We start from the raw sequence: 21,840 nt of genomic DNA, 5'->3' as shown, positions 1-21,840 counted from the left end.
GGCAGGGTGGCACCTGCCTGCTGGCACTACTGAGGACATCCCACTGCCTGGTTAGTGTGGATGGGCATCCCTAAACCCAGGAGAACTGGAATACAAAGGGGCTTCACCCAGTAAATGCTCCCTCTGGGGCTGCAGCAGGGACCCAGTCTCGCTGCCGTGGCAAGCATGCAAGGAGGAGATTAGCCACTCATCCCTTACCTTCTCTCATTGCCAAAGAGCCGGGCCACTTCTTCTCTCCCAGGGCTACGGGCCCGGGTTCTCCGCTCTAGCCGCTTCCTCTCCACCTGGAAGGCCTCACGATTACTGATCCTAATGGCCTTGGGAACGTCGGCCAGGGTGGTGTATTGCCGGCTGGCTTTAAAAGAAAGGGGACGCCCCGATTTTTCAGCTCCCCTTTCTACATCTCTGCTGCCGGAGTCCTTGTGCATGGGGCAACTGCTCTTCGAGTCCAAGGAGTTCAGAGAGAAGCTGTGAATCATTCGGTCGCCTGATCGGGTACCTGGGGAAGGAAAGGGCTGGGCATGCTCCTGTGAGGGCGATTTGGGATAACTGTACCTGTTGTTGGGGGTGCTGGGGCTGGGGGGGCTAGGCGGGGGCGGCAGCTGCTGCTCTTCCAGCTTCGAGTCTTGCTTGGTCTTCTCCAAGGAGAAGTAGCCGCTCTCCACACGTGTCTTCCGCCCACAGTCTATCCGGTCTCCGTTCATGGAGCTCTCCTCTAAAGGACAAAGAAATCACCATTCTTGGTTTCAAGTCCGAGTTCTGCTTTTACCAAAACACACCCTAATTCCACCCAGGACAGGGGCAGGAAATGAGAGCAGAGATGGTCTGGGCCCAGCCCCATGCTGTGCCATCTCTTGCACCCTTGCCCTTTCCACCCTGACCACCCTTCATCCCAATGGAGGTGGTGGGACAGTCCAGTGTCTTCCGCCCACAGTCTATCCGGTCTCCGTTCATGGAGCTCTCCTCTAAAGGACAAAGAAATCACCATTCTTGGTTTCAAGTCCGAGTTCTGCTTTTACCAAAACACACCCTAATTCCACCCAGGACAGGGGCAGGAAATGAGAGCAGAGATGGTCTGGGCCCAGCCCCATGCTGTGCATCTCTTGCACCCTTGTCTTTTCCACCCTGACCACCCTTCATGCCAATGGGTGGTGGGACAGTCTGCAGGGAACTGGGGATGCTGGTCCAACCCTTGGTTAGGCTTGCACAGATGAAAGACCCAAACCTTCAAACCAATAAATGGATGGTTGCAGTCACCGCTCTGCACCGGTTTCCATCCCTGTCCTTGCCAGCCTGGCATCGACCACAGCTCCAGGGGTGCAAGGTGATGGACACCTCGCTCCTGGCTGCCAGGAGTGGGCGGGAAGAGTCCCCCCATCCGAGCGGGCAGATAAAGGAAATGGCCACAACGCGTGGGACCTGTCCCCGGCCCCAGCAGGAAGAGTCCCCAGCCCATATTGTTCCAGGGAGAACAATGCTGGGGCCACGGCGCCTTCCAGGGACTCATCGGGGAGACCAAATGTAAACAGGGCCCTGACGCAGGGGCCAGAGGAGGAAGCGGCGCTCAGGGCTTGGCAGCCCCGACAGCCAGGCTGAGCACAGCCCTGCACCCTCCTGGTGCCCCAGCTGTGGATGTGGAGGGGCTAAAAAAGGCTTTTTCCCCCCTCATTTTGCCCCCAGCGCGAGGACAACATCGCCTGTGAAGGCGGGCAGCCCCATCTCCCTGCCAGGGCAGGTCTGGCCCCACGCTGTGATTTTCCAGCATGTGATGTAAATTTTTTCCTTCCTGAACTTCAGCCCGTAATGCCTTGCTCCAGTCCCCATGTAGCAGGGATGGGGTCTGCCTCCCCCTCCTTGCTGGGATGCTCCAGTTTCCTTCCTGAACTTCAGCCCGTAATGCCTTGCTCCAGTCCCCATGTAGCAGGGATGGGGTCTGCCTCCCCCTCCTTGCTGGGATGCTCCAGGAGCTGAACCCATGGAAAACTTTTCCCTGGATGGTGTTTTTTTGCCAGCTCAGCTGTCTGAACCGGGTCACCGCAGCATCACACCAGTGCTGGCACCACCATCCCTCACCTTCCTTGCTTTCCAGCACAGGATCCTTCAGGGAGCTGGCAGCCCCGGCCTGGCCTTGCACTGGACTCGGTGCCGGGCTGATGCCGCTGCCTCCGTCTGTTTGGTCTTTGCCCCTCATTTCTTCCTGCCAAAGCGTGGACTTGGTGGCAGGGACCTTCTCCGCGCTGGGGATGTTGCTGCTGGTCACGGCCATCTTAGCAGGACCAGGTTCCTAAAGAGAATGGAGAAGACAGCGGGGTTAGAGGGGTTTGTCCCAGCTCCGCACCCAGGGTCCCCATCAGGCTGTCCCCAGAGGTGTGGGTCCCACACAGCTTGGGTGCTGGCCACGAGATGTGTCATGATGGGACAGGGATGGGGCTGCTCAGCCACGTGCCACTGCCCCATTCCCAAGTGGGACAAGCTTGCAGGTGGAAACTCTGCCCCAGGACTTCCTTGGCCAAAGGGACCACGGCCGCTCTTGCAGCGAGAGAGGAAATGTCCCTCGCCGTCCCTCCCCAGGGCGGGCTCCCGAAACCGGCTGCACCTCCCCACACATCCAGCTGGGAAAAGATCCAGAGCAAAGGTGAGCCAACAAACGATGGGGACCTTTGGCCAGGCACTGCGGCAGCGGAGGGGCTCGCTGGCTTTGTTTTTGGATAGGAACTGCCCCTCCCGGCATGGCCATTGACACGTAACTCCTTGGGAAAAGCTCATTTCGTGCTCACGCAGCTCAGTCCTGAATGAAGAAAAGCCCTTCCCTGGCATTCAGCTTCCCAAAAGCTGTCCAAAGCACATGTGGGGCTCTGCACCCGAATTCACGTGCGGCGCCGCAGACCCGCAGAGAAACAGGTCTGTTGGGTCCTGACTCACAGGGAACCTGGAAATGCTCCTGTCACCTCCGCCAACACCCATTTTGGGGTGACAGTGCACCCTCTGTAATTGGTGCCAATAAACACAGCGTCCCCCGTTTCCCTCCACGTCTCCCTGGTTCCTCTGTGGGTTGTCTCACGGGCAGCTGCTGCCTTTCTCAAATACAGACCAACACCAGGCTTCTCTCCCAGGTCCCATCTGAATTTTCTCAGTGTTATAACTAACATTGAAAAAGAATCCAAGCTATAGGGATGGAAGATGATATTAATTCCCTGCCACCAGCAGCCGTATCCTTTGTCACAGCTGGATTGCTTTGGGCCATTGATAAAAAAGAATAAAACCCAACCAGCGCTCTACTCCTCCCGGGTGCTTCGCCTACCTAACGGGCTGCTTGTCTTAAAAAGGAAATACAGCATTGCGTTGAGCTTTGTGCTATTTTAAAACAATACCCATCATCTTCAATGCTTCTCTAGCTCATGAGGGGCTCTGGAGCCCATCAGATGATGATGCCATTTCGGTGGCCGCAGCCTGGGCAGCCCAGGTTGGGCACACGCCCCAGAAGAGGCAGCAGCTCTCACAACTCCTTTAGGGTTTGGCTTTGTTCACTAGCAGATGTTCTGCTCTTGTCGTGTCGAGCTTCTGCATTAGCAGATTATTTTCCTTAAAGCCACCGATAAATCAATGACAATTAACCCCTCTCCAAAGTCTCTGGATGGTGGGAAGTTTCCTGGCTTGTTTCCTTTCCCCGGAGCAGGAGGAACCCAGGAGCACCCAATCCAGCAGCCATGGGCTGGGGGGGACAGGCTGTGAAGAGCATCCCCTCCATCCCCTCTCCCACATCAGCAGAGCCACCGGTGGGTTTTAGCCCTGCACCTCCAAATCAGCATTCGCAGGGCTGCGCCGGGGGATCTCCCAGGGAGCGGGTCCTGGCTCCGTGCACAGCCACAACAAGCAGCAAATGACCTCAATTTTAAAAAAAAAAAAATCCCCTTGGAAATTTCACTCCAAAGGAATGCAGTGTTGGAGGTAAACGATCCCGAGTTTACAGGCGTCCTGCTCCAGGGGATGCTGCTTGAGCAGGGGGTTGGACCAGACAATCTCCAAGGGTCCTTCCAACCTCAACCACCCTCTCATTCATTGATCCGAAAGCTCAAAGCTAATCACCAGCTCAGGATATGTATTTTTATATATTCCTTACGCACACCCCCATATAATTATTTGTAGATGTGCATTTAATTAGGCAAAGAGATGAGGGCCAAAAGCGGTCTATAAGCAAGCAGAGAAATTAACTCTTTGCTGCTCAGCAGCTGTAAAAAGGAGCGTGGACCAAAATTGGCAAAACCAGCCTCCAGTTGAATTAAGTATGTCTGGGCATGCTCTGCTTACCCGAGCCTGCCGCACCCCTTTGCAAACCCGTCCTGCAACACAGAACAGTGCCTCAAATCCCAGATTTCAGCCCCAAATCCTGTCTCCAGTCTCTCCCGCTGCCTGCAGCACTCGGCCAGAGCACGGCAAAAGCTCCAAGAGAAACCTGACCTTTTCCCCCTACGACTGCAACCTGCTTGCACAGCAAAGGTGAAAACACCTCTAGGGCTGCACCCAACAACTCCTCTCCAAAAATCTGCAGCTGGAGCACTATTCCTAGCTTTGCCTGCATTGCTCCCACCCTGGTGATTCTGCAGGAGGAAGATGCAAAACGAGCAGGGGGGCTGGAAATGGCCCTGATGCTCCAGGAATGCCTGGCTGCAGGCAGGCTCTGCTGTAGCACAGACATAGAAAAACTACACGGGAGTGAGAAAAAGCAGAAATATCCATTGTTTTAAATTTTTTTTACCTGGTGATTCTGCAGGAGGAAGATGCAAAACGAGCAGGGGGGCTGGAAATGGCCCTGATGCTCCAGGAATGCCTGGCTGCAGGCAGGCTCTGATGTAGCACAGACATAGAAAAACTACATGGGAGTGAGAAAAAGCAGAAATATCCAGTTTTAAATTTTTTTTTAAAATCACAAAGGTGTCTGTCCCTCCCTAAGTGGCTCTCAGACATGATCCGCTGCCAGATTAGCGGGTGGCCGTCTTTAGAAAGAAATCAGGCTTTCTCCACTGACACACGGAGAGCAACCTGAACAGCAGCCAACTTCAGAAGAAGCCATTTCACAGAGGGGGATTTGGTGCTGATTTTCTCCCCAGCATCCTTTCTCCTTCCCTGGACCAGCTGCCTGGCATTGGCAAAATTCAAGGCACCGAGTAGAGATGCTTATTCTGCCTTTGCAGGTCACTTCTGAGTGCCCAACACAGGGCAGCATCCATCTGGCAGCCGGTCCCACATGGAGGTTGGTTTTGCAAAAGTGAATTTGAGACTTTTCCTGGTGCTACGGGGCCGGCAGCGATGGGATGGAAAAGGTGGAAGGAGGGTAGGAAGCAGGATGGGGCTTGGGGAGGACCTCCCTGCCACCAGGGTCTATGCTCACCCCATCCCCAAGCACCTGGGGAGCCCGTCTGCCCGCGGGGAGCCAGCATCCTTCCCGCAGCCGCTTCCCTTATTTGGTGCTCAGGAGCTCGGATCCTGTACGGTTTCCAAGAAGTTGCCATGGTGATGAAATGTAACCCAGAATGATGTTTTTCTGGCTCTGCGCCCCTTCTCCTCTCCGCTCCGTCCCCCCCCTCCCTGAACCCAGCCTGTATTTAGCGTTGCGCCAGGGATGGGGTGAGCATCCCTGCCCTGCTGCATCAGCTCACCAGGGTACCCCAAATGCATCAGCCCCCTCCCCAGGGCTTGAGGACAGGCAGCTCATAACACACCAGCTCTTGGCCATGGAGGGAGAAGGCATCTTCCCTGCAGCATCACCAGAGCCAGCACTCGAGGGGCTGTGACGACCCCAGTTCTTGGCAGGGGGTAGCTCAGACCTCCAGCTTGGTGTGCAAAAAAGGGATCATCTTCCCCCTGATTATTTTTTTTTTCCCAATGCCCAGAAGCTCTTTATCTGGCGCAATGGGGGAAACTTCCTTCAAAAAAACCACCATACAAAACCCACCCATGGCCCAGTTTGCACCAGGACCATTCTGGGGACTTCGTTGAAAGGGACCTGAAAACCGGGGCTCTCAGGGGAACTGTTTCCAGTCCCCCAGTGCTGCAGCCTGGCTCGTCCGGAGGAGCCCTCCCAGCCGGTCCCCTGCGGCAGTGGGACGCTAGCCCGGAGGTCAGGCGGCCTCAGGGACATGGCTGTTCTCAGCCCCGACAAGGGACGAGGGTGGCCTCGGGGTCACGTTCCCCATCTGTGGGATTCTCCCCCACTCTGGCCACGTGGGAGCCCGGCAGGAACGAGTGAGTCACGGCCAGCCCCGCTTTTTACCATTTATAGTCAAAGTGAGCACGAAGCCACCGCCGGGTCCCTGGAGAGCCCGGCTCCGGCCCCCAGAGCTCCCAGCCTGGCCCTGGCCTTTAGTATTTTCCTTTCATTCCCATTATCTCCGGGGTCATCTCAAAGCGGGTAACCGGAGCCCAATGGAATTTCATCCTGTTTTTGCCGAAACAGCCCGTGAATGGCCAGCACCTCTCCCCAGTCCCCCATGGGGACCACACGGCTCTGTGGCCGCTCTGGGGACAGGGTGTGCAGGGCCAGTGCCACAAGACAGTGCCTGGGGGGGCAAAACATAGCCCCAAAGCAGCCAGAAAAGCAGCAGCAGCAGCGTGTGACCCTGGGAAGTGATGACCAGGAATTAATTAACACCATCCTGCAGATCTGGCTGGCCCCATATCCCTCACCCTGATGCAGGCAGCATCAGGGGGCCAGCAGCCTACCAGTCCAGCTGGTTTGGGGGCATCTTCCCCAGAAGCAGAGCAATGCTGTGGCCCTCAGAGGAAAGCAAGGGACAAAGCAACAGTGTGTGTGTCCCCCTGGGGTTACCTGGGGAGTCGGGGGCTCTACCTTCCTCTTCTTCTTCTGATTCTGCTTGTTTGTCCTCGGATAGACTATCAGCATCTCCAGCCACCTGCAGGCAGAGAAAGCAGAAGGTGAGGTCTGTGATGCTCGCACTCAACCATGGGCTGTAACATGGCTTCCCACAGGCTGTGGCCCCCAAAACTGTTTGCCCACCATGGGTGGCTCTGACCACGCTGCCTGGGGAGATGCTGCCCCATTCTGTCCCTGGGGCAGGCTGCCTGCAAGCTCCAGAGACAGACCATCTGTATTTCACCCCTAACCCCAGCCTTTCCCAGTGTGTAACTTGGCCATAAGCACAAGCCCGAACTGGAGCTGGAGCTGGGGACACAGAGGGGCTCAGCTTCTCCAACCTGGTCAGAGTCAACGTGGTAAACAGTACCCAGAAATCATCCCAACCAGCTCCTGGGGGAAAAATGAGGCAGGACAGGAGGGGAGGAGGGATGACCCCAGGGTGCTTTGGCTCAAACCCCGCTCACTGCAAGAGCGAGGCCACGGCCAAGGCTGACATGGGATAGGGATTCAAGGATCCTGAAAGAGAGCCGAGAGGGACAGAGCCTCCAGCAGGACCTCCCCCCTTCAGCGATGCCAACGCTGCACACAAAGCGCTTTTGTCCAAGAAAGAGCAGCATGAACTTGGCATTGAGAAGTCCATCCCCTGCACAAGTTGCTTGTTTGGGGGACCCTCCTGTGCCCTCCCCACCGTGGCCTGATGACCTGCCCCCGCATCTCTGTGATCTCCACAAGGATCCATGCATCGCTGGGAAACATTCCTGCTTCAGATGTCCCTGCTTCCCTCTCCTGTTCCCCCCCACTTCACACGCTGCTGCTGTAAAGCGTTTTGAGATGACCACATCAAGTAGGTTTTGGTTAAGCAATAAATGCCAGAAGCATGCAACGAACGTAAAACAAATTCTCCCCCGGCCGGCGAAATCTTCCTGTCGTGCTGCAACTGCAAATGAAACCCGCCTGGCTGGGACCCAGAGTGAGACTGTTTGGGGATGATTAATGCTTGCAGTCAGGAGCAAATGCACTGCTTCAAAATCCAGCACCGGGCCAATGAACAATAAATCAGCCCCACCTTGCTCTGCAATGCCTCTCCCTCCTGCGTGGCGGGCACGACCGGCAATAAAAAGCTGAGCTGCGAACCGGAGTGTGGGGAGAGGGAGAAGAGAGCAAGCCATGGGGGCTGGCCATGTCTGGGGGCACAGCCATTGCTCCTGCCTTGGCTGGAGAAGAGGAGGGGGCTCCCCTGTGCCACGATTTCCCCGTGCCTCTGCATCCCAGCCTCATGACTGTTGCCACCCCACAGCTGCAAATGGGGCCAGAGAGGGGGCTGTGCTGGCACAGGACAGGGCTGCCAGCCCACCGAGGGGGAATCACCCACGTTCATGTGTCTCAGTAGAGCAGGGAAGTTTCAAGGCATGGAAACATGTATCTGATCAAAAATCTAAGCTTTTGGTAAAAAAAATGCCTATTTCAAGCAGCATTTACCAAAATGGGGGGAAGTCACAATCAAAGCCAATACTCGGGAATAGAAATCATCTCAAAGAAAGCACTGACTCTGCTGCTGCCAGGGCTTGGGCAAGCAGGAGAGCGCTTGGGAAGAGTGGGAGACCTGGGAGACTGCCTTGGGAAGAGTGGGGAAGAGCGAGCGCTTCATCCCTTCAGCTTTCTGCTCTAGTTTCAAATGTCAACAAATTCTTGGAGGGAGGCCCCGAGCTCCAGACATCCCACATGGGAAACGCTCACAGGTGAGCAGCAGCACCATCACAGCCCATCGTTGTGTGCCGGCAGCTCAGCCCTCCCACAGCTCTGCATCCTCACCACCGCCGGCTCCAACCCAAGCCAGCATGTGAGGGATGGACAAGGATGTTTCTAGGTCACCATCCAACACCTGGAGTCAGGAAATCTACAGTGATTTGCTCATTTCAGTGGCCTAATCTTGAGTGTTGCTGAGCAACTGCATCCCAGTGGCAGGAGCTCCTATGAGCAATAGTATTTTAATCGTCCTTGCAGGTCAGATGCTCCCCTGGGACCAGGGGGTGGGCTGCATCCCTCCCTCTGCCTCCCTGCCCCACAGGGATCCAGCGGGGAGAGCCGGGCGCTGGGAAGACAAATCCAAATGGGGATGGGGTAAATGCAGAGCAGGCAGCCCCAGGAGACCATGTTGACCCAGGGATGGATGAGAACCAGAGGGCATATGGCCCTTGGGGTTGGACACACCAGCCCCTGGGACTATGGGACCTGCTGCTGGTGTGGGGTGGTGTCCTAAAAGCACCATGGGGTCACCCCAGCTTCACCTATCACCTTCAACCCTGTCCTGGAGTTCACCCTGTGGCCAAGCTTCTTTCCCTGGCCAGCTGCTTTCTGCTGGGGCTGAAGCTGCCACAGCCAGCCCAGGAGAACCTGGGCATCAGAGGCACCCTCTGAGCATCCCACAAACGCTCCAGTGTAGCTCAGCTCAATCCTGGGGTTAAACGCCGCTGGGAGCGTTGTTCTGCAACGGGGAGGTGGATATTGCCCAATGGCAGACAACAAAAGTGACTTGAAAATGGTGGCCTTCACAAGTAAGGAGTGACTCAGGAGCATCTTGGCTCTGGGGCCTGGCCAAGGCTCCTGGCAGAGGCTGAGCTTCCTTGAGCACTGGCTCTGAAAGGTGGCCGGCATGTTGGGAAGCCTCAGGCTCCAGCCTGGCAGAGCTGAGCACACACAAAAGGCGCAGAGGAAGGACTTAAATCATCCACCTTCACACTGGTGTCCCCTGAAGTCAGTGCTCATGCTCACAGCGTAAATCTGGTGGCTCTGGGGGTGCTCAAGCCCCCTCTCTGCTGCACAGCACCAGGCGATGGCAGGAGTCCACCAGCAAGGGGAGCAGGGAAGGGGGAAGAAACCTGGTCCTTGCCAAAAAGGTGGAAAAAACGGAGCTGAACATGAGACAGCAGCTACAGCCAGCCCCCAGGACTGTCCCTCCAGCAGGCTGTGATTGTCACTTGGGGATCCCCCTCTGCACCCACTGCCATAGCACCCAGCTTTGGGCAAGGTCCTACCCACCCTCCTCTTCCTCTCAGCAGAGGGAAGAGCCCCGCAGCGGCTCAGCCCAGGACCTGCACTCACCCACTGATGATCTCCTTGTTCTCGGCCCGGATGAAGTGCTCCTTCTCCGGCGTCAGGATGCACAAGGAGAATTTCTGCCCTGTCCGGCTCTCCCCATCCACCACATCCGTGCACTGGTTCATGTTGATGGTGCCCTGCGGGAGCGTTGTTGGCTGTGAGGAGAAGGAGAAAGGAGAAATGTCTAAGGAGAGAAGAGCAGATGAGTGCAGACTTGAGCCCTAAAACCTCTCCTGGTGGCCACTAGGATCCTACACACCAAGATGCTCTGCCCATGAGTACTCAGACCCATCCCGTGCACCGTGTTGGCAGACAGCAAAGCCCTGTGCCACCCCTCTGGGGACACAAGCAGCAGGTACGACTCCTGCCAGCCCAGTAAAGCCCAGTCCAGCCCACTGCTTTCAGCAAGACACTTCTCCTATGCTGAACGTCCAAAGGATGGCTGCCCCACTGCAGCGTGGGGACATCAAGGCAGGGTATACTGTGTGGCCGGCTTTGGGTTTGGAGCTGCAAATCATCTGGGGTGGTGGGGTGGCACCTGGGGACAGGGGTGGCAAAGGCCCCACTGCCCTCAGTGAAGGACGGCTCCAGCACAATAGATGGAGACACATACAAGGTTTTTCCATTAAAGCTAATGAAACACAGAGTTTGCCAGGGAGGGATCACAGCACGGAAGGGACCTTGTTTGCCTGATGGGCTTTGCAAAAACAGTGTCACCTCCTGGCCCCCTTGCTCCAAACAGACACAGTGGAGAGGGACAGCAGTAGCCTCCCTGGCCTGAGGGGACATGGAGGGACGCAGAGGGGTGTCAGCACTGACGAGAGCTGACAGGTCCATCTGGAATGGCGCCGGCTCATCCGATTACAGCGTGACCACCCGCTCCCGGTGCATGGTGCCTGCAGCTCCCCAGGCAGCAATGCCACGTCTCCCCCATCCCCAACCTGCCTGTGCCCCACCAGGCTCGGTGACACCGGGGTCCCCCCAATATCCCAATGTCAACTGGGGCACAGATGACCAGGTGGAGGGGCCCCACCAAGGTGCCAACAGCACCGAAGGAGCACCCAAAGCAGCCCATGGCCACCTCCTCACCCTGCTAAAGCCTCCTTCTGCCCTCCAGATGGTCAGGCCAACGGGGAGGTGGATTTTTGGCAGATGCTGTTAAGGTTTTTACCACGGAAACCAGCTCCCCTGCCAGTAAAACCCCTCCAAAAGCAGCCTGCGCCATGCAAAAAAAAAGGGGTGATTGGGGAGAGCTCGATGGCCGCAGCCTATGCCCCCAGGAAATTCAGATCAGTCCCCTAAGGCTGATCTGAAAAAATCCCTAAGGTTTTACCCATCTGCAGGCCACAGGAAATAGCCCCCTTCCCCAGGAAAAGGGCTTTTCCTGCTGCTGTGTCCCAGGGTGGGAGCATCCTACAACAGCCCAGGGGTGACTTGGAGCCATAACAGGTCCTGCAGCACTGGCACCCAGCATGGGCACAAAACGGGACTGGTCATACATCAGAGACACCAAAATCTCCTTTTTTCCTTTGTGGGTTTCCACCAGCAGCACCCACAGACCCCATGAGAACAAGGCAGGGAAAGCAAAGCTGATCCCAGACCCCCGGCACGCCGCAGGCACAGCCGCCCGCCCTGCACCACCACGGGTAGTCGGCTCCTAAGAGGATTTTTTTGTCTTAGACAACAAAAATAAAACCCCGCTTTCCGGGAGCTATAAAAACCCAACGGAAAAACTTTCTCCTGCTCCAAGTGGAGTCTCAGAAACGTTTTTGTCTCACTGGCCTTCGGCACAGCCAAGTCCTCCAGGACTGTAAGGTCTGGGACCAACCTCCTTCCCCACCCAGAACATTTTTGCACCAGGGAATGCATCCAGGATGGGGAAAAAAAGAGGATGAGGGCAGCTCCAGGAGGGAGCCATGGTCCCTGTGGCCACTCGGCCCCTCTTGCCACAGGCACCCCTTGACTCCCCAGGAGGCCCGGCAGGGATTTGGCAGGGAGCTGGGACAGGAGGAGAGGAGGAGACAGACGGCTCCCTGCAAAACCCGCCTGCTCTCCTCTCTCTAACCCCACGGCAGCGTTCAGGGCGGCTTCCCCAGCCCCGACCCAAGCACACCTGGAGCAGAGGAGCCGGTTTGGGGCCCCCGCCACCACCAGGCCAGCCCTGTGAAGTGGTTTTGCCACGCACCCCTCCTTGTGAGGGTGAATGCTGGCGTCTCGCACAGCCTGACGCATGCATGGCTCCCTGTCCACCGAGCCAGGATGCCAGAAGAGGGGCTGCAAACAAAGCCAGAGCTGCCCACCTTGCCCCTATGAAGAGGGGGCAGCCCCCCTGTGCCCCCCAGCAGCAGACGAAACCCAACGGACCAGCAGCATCGCTTGCTCGGGATGTAAATTCCTTTACACCATTTATTTCCTTCCTTGGAGGCAGCGCAGGCACTTTGAAGCAAAGTGAAATGCAGATGGTGCCAAGGGGAAAGGTGCACACGGAAATTCCACCGAGGAAAAGGATGGGTCTCAGGCATTGCTGCACCCCAGGAGCACCTCAGATCTGGCCAGGGATAGCTGGGCAAGGAGCTGGTGATGGCACATAGCTGCTCTCCCTGGGGAACCAGGAGAACAGGGACAGCCCTCATGTGCCGAAGCTGCAGGGCAGTGGTGTGGGAGCAGGGGAGACAGGAGAGACTCTGGAGCAGAAGACGAGGACACACAGACCCCCTTCCTGCCTCTGAGCATCTCTTTCTGCACTGGGAGGTTTCTGAGGATCCCCCCAGGGAAGGATGAGCAGAGCTGGTCCCCAGGCTGGTCCCACAGCAGGTAAGGACCCCATGGCTCCATCAATTGGAAGGGAATAAATAAATGCAAAAGCAGGGAGGTGTTATACGGCTGAGACACCAGAACAATAACAGGGTTGGGACTTCAAGCAGCCCTTTGAAGAGCTTTGATAGAAGGTTGAACCCAGCGTCGGACCCCAGGGCCATGGGGAGGCTTTGTGTCCTGGTGAGGCAGGGGTGGATGCTCAGGTTCAGCCCAGCTGCTGGCTTCTGCTGGTGCTCGCCTCGGGGACAGCCCTGTCCCCAGGTGCTGGCCCTGCCTTTGCCATTTCCCATGCTGTTGTCAGTGGGATGGGGCATGCAGCTACTCCATGACTGGATCTGGTGCCTAGGTGTGGAAGCACAAGAGGGTGCAGCAGCAGAGGAGACACCATTACAGGCACCATCAGGAGCAGCAGCTCTCCTCGGTGCCACCAGCCACCTCTGGCCACTCACCATGTGCCGGCACAAGGGAAGGCAGCACCCCCATGATATGAGCAACTACAGCTCTCCACGCTGCCAGTACGAGCAGAGGAACTGCAGCCAAGAAACAATCGCGTTGCTGTTTCCCTCTGGTATGACAGATCCTTATTTACACACACACGTGCTTGCAGCGTCCCTCTCCATACTACACAAAGCCTATAGTATGCTCTCCTCCTCCTCCTCTCCCTTCCTGGGTGCCCAGGACGCAAGTCACACCATCCTCTCTACATCCACAACGCCAGCAGCCTCCGGAGGAGATGCAGGGACCTTTGGATGGATGCTCTTAGGATACAGAGCCCAGCAACTACAGCATCCCCCACCCTGGACAGAGGAAAGGAGGGAAAGAAAGAATGGGGACCTCTTCAAGCCCCACAGAAGAAATCCCAAGCAGAACATTACTGTGGAGACCTGGCTGCTGCAGCAGGAGGATGCTCTGTGGGCGATGAACTCCTGGGCGCAGGGGCTGATGCTGTATAGTCAACAGAATTTATCTGCACGAGACCCTTGCTTCCATATGGTTTTGCAGGGCTGAAGTAGAAATACAGCATTATTTAGATTCAAAAATTTCCTGATTTTCTCCAAGTACCTTCCCCTTCATGTCTAACACATAGGAGCTCGATCCAAAATACAACAGAGCTTCGTTCAGCAAGGGTACACAAAACGTCCTCCGAGCAGGTAACCCCGCGGTCAAGCTCCCGAGGAGCAGCTCTGCTATGACCTCGGTGGGACACGGCCAATGCCCACGCCGTTCTCCGGGGCTATTACACAACGTGGGTTGATGAAATCTGGAACACAACCTTTAAAGAAAGGCGATGGGGCAGGGGGAGGAGGAGGAAAACCAAACAAAAGGGACATTTTACTTTCTGCCAAGAACCAGGAGAGGAAGAAAAAAAAAAAAAAAAAAGATCGCCCCTGCTCGGAACGACTCCGAAACGAGGGACCGTCGCCCAGGGGGGAAAACTACGGGAAAAGCGGGGTTTGAAGCCTGCAGATTTTTCCCCAAACGGGGACAAACAGGGGTGTCCGCCCCGGGGACTCGGGGGGGCTGAGACCGGCGGAGGCGCGGAGCTGCCCGGCAGAGGCTGACGGCGCCGCTGCCCGCTCGCCATCCGGGCTGTCCCGGGGCCAGGGCCACCCCCTCAGGTGCCACCAGAGCCATTTGGGGCCGCAGGGGCGAGGGGTTGCGATTTCCCCCTCATGCCCGCTGGAAAAGAAGGATGTTTTCCTCTGCTGTTTAGCTTTCGTACTAAAGATGTCATCTGAAAGTCTGGGAGGGAGAGCCGTGTGCTCCGCTCTCTTCCACGGTAACAACCATATTCTGCATATTGAAAAATATTATAGACAGTGGAGAAGGCTTCTTTTTTTTTTTTTTTCCCCCTTAAAAAAAAAAAAAAAAAAAAAAAAAAAAAAAAACACAACCAACAAAACAAAACCACAACCATTTGTCTATCTCGCATGGCGGGCTCGTTGCCTTGGCACCGGGGCTCCAGGCGGGGGGAGATCATGGCTCTGCTGTCCCGCTCCGCCGTGACGCTGCCCGGGAAGGGCTCGGGCTCCAGCTGGCTCTGCCCTGGCTCCCAGAGCGGCCGTGAGCCTGCGGCGCCTGGGGAAGAGACATCCACGCTGCCTCCATAAATGCTTCTTGACAAATGTTAATTCTCCCAGCTAAAATATTCATGAGGGCGGCTGCCGACGAGCGCGCTGCTCATTCGCAGCACTCTGGAGTGCTCGGCAGAGGCAGCTGCTGTGTTTGCTAAAAGCTTCACCCATCCCTGGTGCCCGGGCTCGGCTGATCGAGGTGGGATGCAAGCAGGATCTTGGCTGGGCTGCGGCGTGGGAGGGAGGAAGACTCCGTCGCCCCATCGCCACGGGTGCACCAGAGCAACGTGGAGACAGCCATGCCCTGGGCAAGGGCAGCAATGCAGCTTGGACAGGCAGCTCCTGGCACCAGTGCAGCACAAGGAGCCCACATCAGCACCGCATCCACCATTCCCACCTGGAGGCCATCAGCAAGAAGGCCCCACCTCCTTGAAAAATCACAGGGAGCTCCCTTTTCAGCTGTGTGAGGCTATTTACAGCTTCCCAAAATCCCAGGTGGGGATGCACCGTGCAGGCACCGGGGCTGGCTCTGCTGGTGGGCTCAGCTGGGTGCTGCTGCCCGTCCCGGCAGGGTGGCCGCAGTGTGCCCCGAGCTGGCCTGGCGCCGGGCAAGCAGGGCTGGCACAGCAGCTAGGGCTTTAATGAGCATTTCAGGCTTCCTGCCACTAGACACAAGGCTATCGATACGGCCACAACGCGACCGGAGCTCTGGGGCGGGTAGATTTTATTACACTTATAGATCGCCTAACAGGCTGAGCATCCTGGATTTATTAAATTAGACAAAGGCCCTTGAAAACAACCTCTGCAGGCTCTGCAAAAGGATGGACTGGAGCAGTCACCCATCAAAGGGGAGCAGAAGGTTGTGCTCCTCCATCCCACACCTCCCTGCATCCCATCCCATCCCTGCCATCCCCACGGCAGCTCTCTGCTCTCCCTGTGCCACCCAAGCAGGAGGCAGGTATCTTGTCCTGGCCACCTGGGCACACCTTTCCCACCTGCAGCCTTCCTGTATCAGCAGCTACTGCTCAGTGAAGCCACTGAGAAACCTCCAGCTTGCTCAGGCTGTGCACCAGACAACAGAAAAACAGATTTTTACCATGAGCAACAGAGGTATCAAGCAAGTCGTGTTCCTCTGCACTCACACCTCGTGCCCCTCTGCAAGAAACAAGGGAAGATGCCTCCAAATCTCACTGCTGTCTGGACTCTCCATCCCACCAGAAGCCATCGCCTCCTTTCACAGATGGAGGAACAAGCGGTGCTCTGCAGACATGGCCTTAGCAGATGCCAGGGTGGCTCTGCACCAGCAGCAAACCTGGCTCCCAGTGCCACCAGAAGCCACCCCATGCCAGCGCGAGGAGGGGACAGGACCCCTGCCCCGGTGTGCAGCCAACGATGCAGAAACACCCTCCCAGTTTGATAAAAGCCATAACACTTCCCCCAGCCCCAACACACATCTCCCCACCATTGGGCCCTGCTTCTTCATCATGGGCACCGACTAAGATTTGGTTCAACCACCTCCTGAAATTTGTTTTGCCGGAGAAGCTCCCCACAGCCCCAGCTCACCCAGCCCAAGGAACTGGCTCAGGGAGATGGGCTTGAAGGATGGGTTAGCAAGCCCCATGCACACCCTTGCAGAGCTTTCCCGAGCCTCTACCAGGAGATAAAACAACTTCAGCTCCACTTTCGCCACGGGGGGAAGGAATTTTCTTCCCTTGGAGCGGTTTGGGGAGGGGGCAAAGCACAGGGGTTGGGCAAGAGAGTTCAGCCAGGGGCCGCTTTTAAGTGGAGTCGGTGTTTATGTCCACAGACCGCGAGTCTAAACACTGAGCGAGGAGGCGAGCTGGCCACCAGCTTCCTGCAAACTGGCCACGAGCTGCTGGCAAACTGGCCACGAGCACCCTTGGGTTCCTCTCCCGCCCAGCGCCACCTCAGCCAGGCACGGGCATCCTGGGGGGTGTCCAGGCAGCGAGTATGGGACCAGGCATCCCATCCGCAGCCCCATCCCCATGGATGCCCATTCCGGGAGCGCGCGCTGGAGCGGAGGGAGCTCGGCCGGGGCTGCGCGGGAGGCTGGAGCCGGCTCGTCTTGGCCTTATATGGCGATTTTCGCGCTGCTCTTGTAGCTCCCAGCTGCTCCCCACCCCAAAGCGGGGTCGGGAGCTGGCAGCCAGCGCCTCGCCTGCCTCCTTCCTGTTAACCTCTTTCCTGCTGAACGGCCTCCGAGGGGTCCCTGCACGATGGGGATGATCCTATCCTGTCCTGACACAACCGCCCGCGCCGGGCAGGGACAGTCAGCAAAGCTGGTGGTGGTCACCAAGTGGGTGCACCCTCACTCGGAGCTGAGGTCTGACCCACTCCAGGTCCTCGGCAGCATCCCCAAATCCAGAAAGCCCACTGGGGGAATTTGCACCCATGTACACACACGCTCCATGTCCAACACTGCTAGAGAGGAAGAAGGACAGAAGATGCAAAGAACATCAGCACTAGAACAGGAACAAGAGCAATGTCCCACCGGGAAGGGGGTTGAGAGGCCGCTCCAAGCCATCATCCCAACTCTTTGGGGACAAAGCAAAAGCCCAGCATTGCAAAGAGAGCTTGGAGCAGCCACTCAACCCATATCCCAGCTCTCTGGGGTCCAAAGAGAAGTCCAGCGTTACACAGGCACTTTCTGGCCCCACCACGCTGAAGCCACCATCTCGCATCCCTGCAAACCCAAGAGTTATTCTTTCCTCCTGCTCTGCGGGATTTAAACGCATTTAAAATGCAAAATGTCCTCCTCCCCTCCTAGGAGGGGGGTGGGAAAAATACATGATAACGGATCCGACCCCATCTGCTCGCAGCTGCCAGCGTGGCATCTTCCCCGCTCCCCAAGGCACAGGCACAACAGCCACCCAGCCGAAGGGGAAGCAAATATCTGCAGCGTTCAAGCGAGTTGTCATGGCAATCAGCCCGATGGCAAAAGCCTGGCGAGACCAAGCACCAGGACAATATACACGAGACCAGAGCTTGGTGCAGGGACCGTGGCAGGCGAGTTGCCTGGAGAGGGAAAATGCAGTGGTTTGGGGGTGGGAAGGAAAGGCAGGCTTCATTTGCATCTCAATATTTTAAATTTTAAATTGTACCGTTCCAAATTGGCCTTGTCAACTTTATTCTCCACCCCCTCGGTGTAGGAGACAAGTCCCAGGTGGTCCCTGCACCGTGCACTGCCAGGCACACACGTGCAGGCGCTCACCACCACGGTGCACGCCAGCTCCACATCCCTCCCCAGGACCAAAGGACTTCACCAAAACATCAGAAATCGCGTCCCTAGAGCAAGACTCATAAGGTCCCCCGTACCTATGACCATGAGATGGTCACAGTGATGCCAGTTTTGGAGCCAGCTCAGGAGGTGGAAACTTGGATCTAGGCCCCGTACCTATGACCATGAGATGGTCACAGTCACAGTGGTGCCAGTTTTGGAGACCGCGCAGGAGGTGGAAACTTGGATCCAGGAAGGATGACCTCCATCCAGCGATGGTGGAGATGGTGGCCAGCCACCCAAGCCCTGTTCAACTGCAGCTGGATTTCTGCTTCATGGGGGTGGAAGAAACAGCTCAAGCATCCACCCACAAGACTGTGCAGGAGAGACGAGGCTGAACTAGGGGAAGCTCTGCTCAGCAGCACAGGCTGGCTCCGCTCACCAGTCACACCAGGGCTGAGGCTGCTGCACTGACTCTCCAGAGACCTTTTGCTTTCCAGCCTGGAGTTGGGTAGAAAAACTGGCCAGAGGGGCCCCAAGCCCCTATTTTCACCCCCCAGGACTGTCAATACAACACCTTGCATCAATGCTCAATGACTGCAGAAGAGGCGAGGACAACCCTGGGGACTGGCAGCGCCAGATCCGCCGGAGACTCGGGCAACTCCCACGGGCGCAGATGCTTCAGTGGAAGTTCTTGAATCCGGCCAAATTACTCTGGAAATCTCATTACTCCCCAGCGCTGCTCTTACGAGTTTTGCAGAGCTTCCTGCTGGGCTGGGAATACCATGAGGCCGGGCTCCCAGGGGTCTGCAGCTGGAGATGAAAGGGCCAACCCAAGCAGAAGAGGTTGGGTTGGCCAACCAAGCAGCACCCACATCCTGCACCCCATGCCTCACCCCTATAGAAAACCCCATACCTGCTCTGCGTTGCTCCCAACAGCTTCCAGATCACCTTGGACTCTGTGGACGTTCCCAAAAGCCAAGGCAGTGGACAGAGAGCATTTTCCAACCTTTGACTGTTGGCCATCCCACAAAATGGGAGGTTTTTTGGCCAAGAAAGATGGCTCCAAGAGGAAAAACTCCCAACAGGCACACAAGGCTGTCGCAGGGCAAGAAGACCACCCAGCAACAACTCAAGCTGGGCTTTGTTGCCGCAGGCAAGGTGCGGTGGAACCGCTGAAGCAGACAGCAAAGAGCCCTCCTGGCTGGGCAGGCACCACCAGGTTCAAAGGCAAGAGGCACCTGAGGGAAAAGTGCTTTGAGCCCCTGCCATAGAAGAGATAAAGGTTGGGAATTACACACCAGAGCCATCCCTGCGTCCTGGGGGAGCAGTGTTTTCTCCCTAAACCTGCTGCTCCCATCTGGCTCCTGCACTCACAAAGGAGGTCACAGAGAGGAGCGAGTTCACAGCGTGAGCTGCTTCCAGGAGCGCTCCCCACCATCTCCTTTGGGAGCAGCCACTCAGCCCCAGCAGAGAGGAGCAATCTGGGGCTGGTGCACGGAGGAGGTTTCTCCATCCCCCATGCCTGGGACAACAAGAGTTCAACCCCCAGCATCGGCCTGTGCATGGCATTAACTGCCCGTGCAAGCCAAACAGCCCCTTCCTCCACACATCTGCTCCGTCCATAATCCTCTCCATCCCTCCCCTAATGGGAAAGCAGCCAGAAAAGCGAACCAAAACTCTAATTATATCCCAGTAGCCTCCCAGCGCCCTGGTGATCCGCTGTGACTTTATCGATGCGGTTGCAGCAGGGCTGATGAAACAAGGAGGAAAGGGCCAAGGCTGGGCATGCTCCAAAAACCCACCCTTTGTCCCCAGCCGCAGCATCACAACAGGTGAAAATCCTGTGCAAGCTCAGGGTGCTGCCAGGACGTGTCCAAAACCAACCTGTGCTCCCATCTCCTCCGCCTCCTCTCCCCAGGGACCCTGACACTCATGGCAAAGGAAACACTACAAGCACCAAGAAGAGACCAGTGACAACCAGCTCTCTTGCTGCAGCCCAAGGCCTCGCTGCAGGTCCCCCAAGCCACTGTTTGGCCATAAAATCACAGAGAGCCACAGCTATGGCATCTGGAGCCACAGCACCCATGGCACGGGGCATGCAAGAGTGAAGACCCTTGGTATCACATCTCCACAGCAAGGGGTGCAATGGCAACAGAGACATGGCATGGGTCTGGGGTGCAAGCCAGGAAAACATGGAATCATAGAATGGTTTAGGTTGGAAGGGACTTTAAAGGTCATCTAATTCCAACCACCTGCCGTGGGCAGGGACACCTCCCACCAGACCAGGTTGCTCAAAGTCCCATCCAACCTGGCCTTGAACCCCTCCAGGGATGGGGCAGCCACAGCTTCTCTGGGCAACCTGTTCCAGTGCCTCACCACCCTCTGAGTGACAAATTTCTTCTTAATATCTAATCTAAATCTGCGCTCTTCCAGCTTGAAGTCATCACCCCTCATCCTATCACTACATGCCCTTGTGGAAAGTCCCTCGCCAGCTTTCTTGTTGGTGTCCTTCAGACACTGGAAAGATGCTATATAACCCCAACTCTCTCAACCTGCCTTCATAGGAGAGATGCTCCAGCCCTCAGAACATCTCTGCGGCCTCCTTGGACCCAAAATGGAGGAAAAAAAATCCCTCCATGGTAGCTGGGAGCCTTCCCCAGCTCCTCCCATCCCCTGGAGAACCCCAAGCCCTGCAGGCAGCACCTATTCCCCAGGGATCTGCTCTCCCTCCAAAGCAGAAGAGGTAGCAGAGGAGCCGAGCTGCCTGGGGGGTGGCAGGGTGAAAGCCTCGTTAATATACACCAACAAATCAGCTCCTGGATCCTGCGGGAAGGAGGTGAAGGGTAACGTTAAGTTGCTGCGCACGTGATTTACCTACAGTAATTTTAACTTTCAGCGAGGCTGACTGTCTCTTTTATCTTCTTGCCTACTTGCAGCCAGACTTCACTGTCTCTTCTGCAGCTTTAAAAGGTCAGGGCAAAATAAAAAGGTCTTAAAAAATACCCATTAGCAAAAGCACATTCACATGCTGTTACCTGGTCTGGCATGTATTTTTCTGGCTTTTTTTTTTTTCCTACCCTATATATCTCACAGCTCATGGTAACTCAATGAGCAAGACCAATAATAAAACATGCCTGGGAATTCTCATTTTTTCCACCAGAAATGCCTCAAAACCAGCGTGGACAAAAGGTGGAAGACCTCAGCAAAAGCCCTGCATTCAGTAACCCTGAGAAAAGCTGTTTACAAAACCTCACTGAAGACCTCGGCTTGTCTCCACGCAAGTTTTAACCTGACAATGTCCCTTTTACAGACTCCAAACCTGATGAATAATGCATGTCCGGGATAAACCAGAAATATAATATTCACTAATGCTTACCATCACAGAGAAACAAGGACTGCAAATAAGTAATTTATTAACCCCAAACCGTGTTGCTGCTTGAACAGTTTCTGCCCCAAAAACACCAGCGTAAAGTTTGCTCTTGAGCCGTGGCAAGAGCACGCCGAGGGCTGGCTGAGACCCCCCGCTCTCATCACACCTCCAGCACAAACATGCCTTGTCCTGAACTCTATAAGATGCTGACGGGGGGGGGAAAAAAACCCCAAGAGCAAAAAAAAAAAAACCCCTCCTTCCTCCTCCTCGGGGGGGAACCGCCGGGAGGCGAGCAGCGATGGGAAGCCCACAACCCCGCGCTCGCCCGCGGCTCCAGCCGCTTTCTCAGGCATTCCAAAATTTG

The 21,840-nt window shown here is 56.3% G+C and overlaps 1 protein-coding gene across 5 annotated transcripts in view; it reads right to left on the bottom strand.

The window, feature by feature from the left end:
* MPRIP (myosin phosphatase Rho interacting protein) overlaps positions 1 to 21,840 on the bottom strand; it is a 74,575-nt gene that overhangs the window by 35,333 nt on the left and 17,402 nt on the right. For 3 of the 5 annotated variants that reach the window (XM_014936294.1, XM_014936296.1, XM_014936297.1), the window contains exons 4-7: positions 9,977 to 10,128; positions 6,827 to 6,911; positions 2,074 to 2,284; positions 556 to 715 (exon numbers count right to left, since the gene is read on the bottom strand). In XM_014936294.1, coding sequence (XP_014791780.1) covers positions 556 to 715; positions 2,074 to 2,284; positions 6,827 to 6,911; positions 9,977 to 10,128 — 608 coding nt within the window. Of the gene's footprint in view, positions 1 to 198; positions 436 to 555; positions 716 to 2,073; positions 2,285 to 6,826; positions 6,912 to 9,976; positions 10,129 to 21,840 lie in introns of all 5 variants that reach the window. The other 2 variants (XM_014936292.1, XM_014936293.1) reach the window with 1 other exon arrangement.

The sequence above is a fragment of the Calidris pugnax genome, unplaced genomic scaffold (assembly GCF_001431845.1).
Source record: "Calidris pugnax isolate Ruff unplaced genomic scaffold, ASM143184v1 scaffold17, whole genome shotgun sequence".
Classification (NCBI taxonomy): domain Eukaryota; kingdom Metazoa; phylum Chordata; class Aves; order Charadriiformes; family Scolopacidae; genus Calidris; species Calidris pugnax.
The sequence above is the reverse complement of the archived record's forward strand: the minus strand, read 5'-3'. Positions and strand labels throughout refer to the sequence as shown.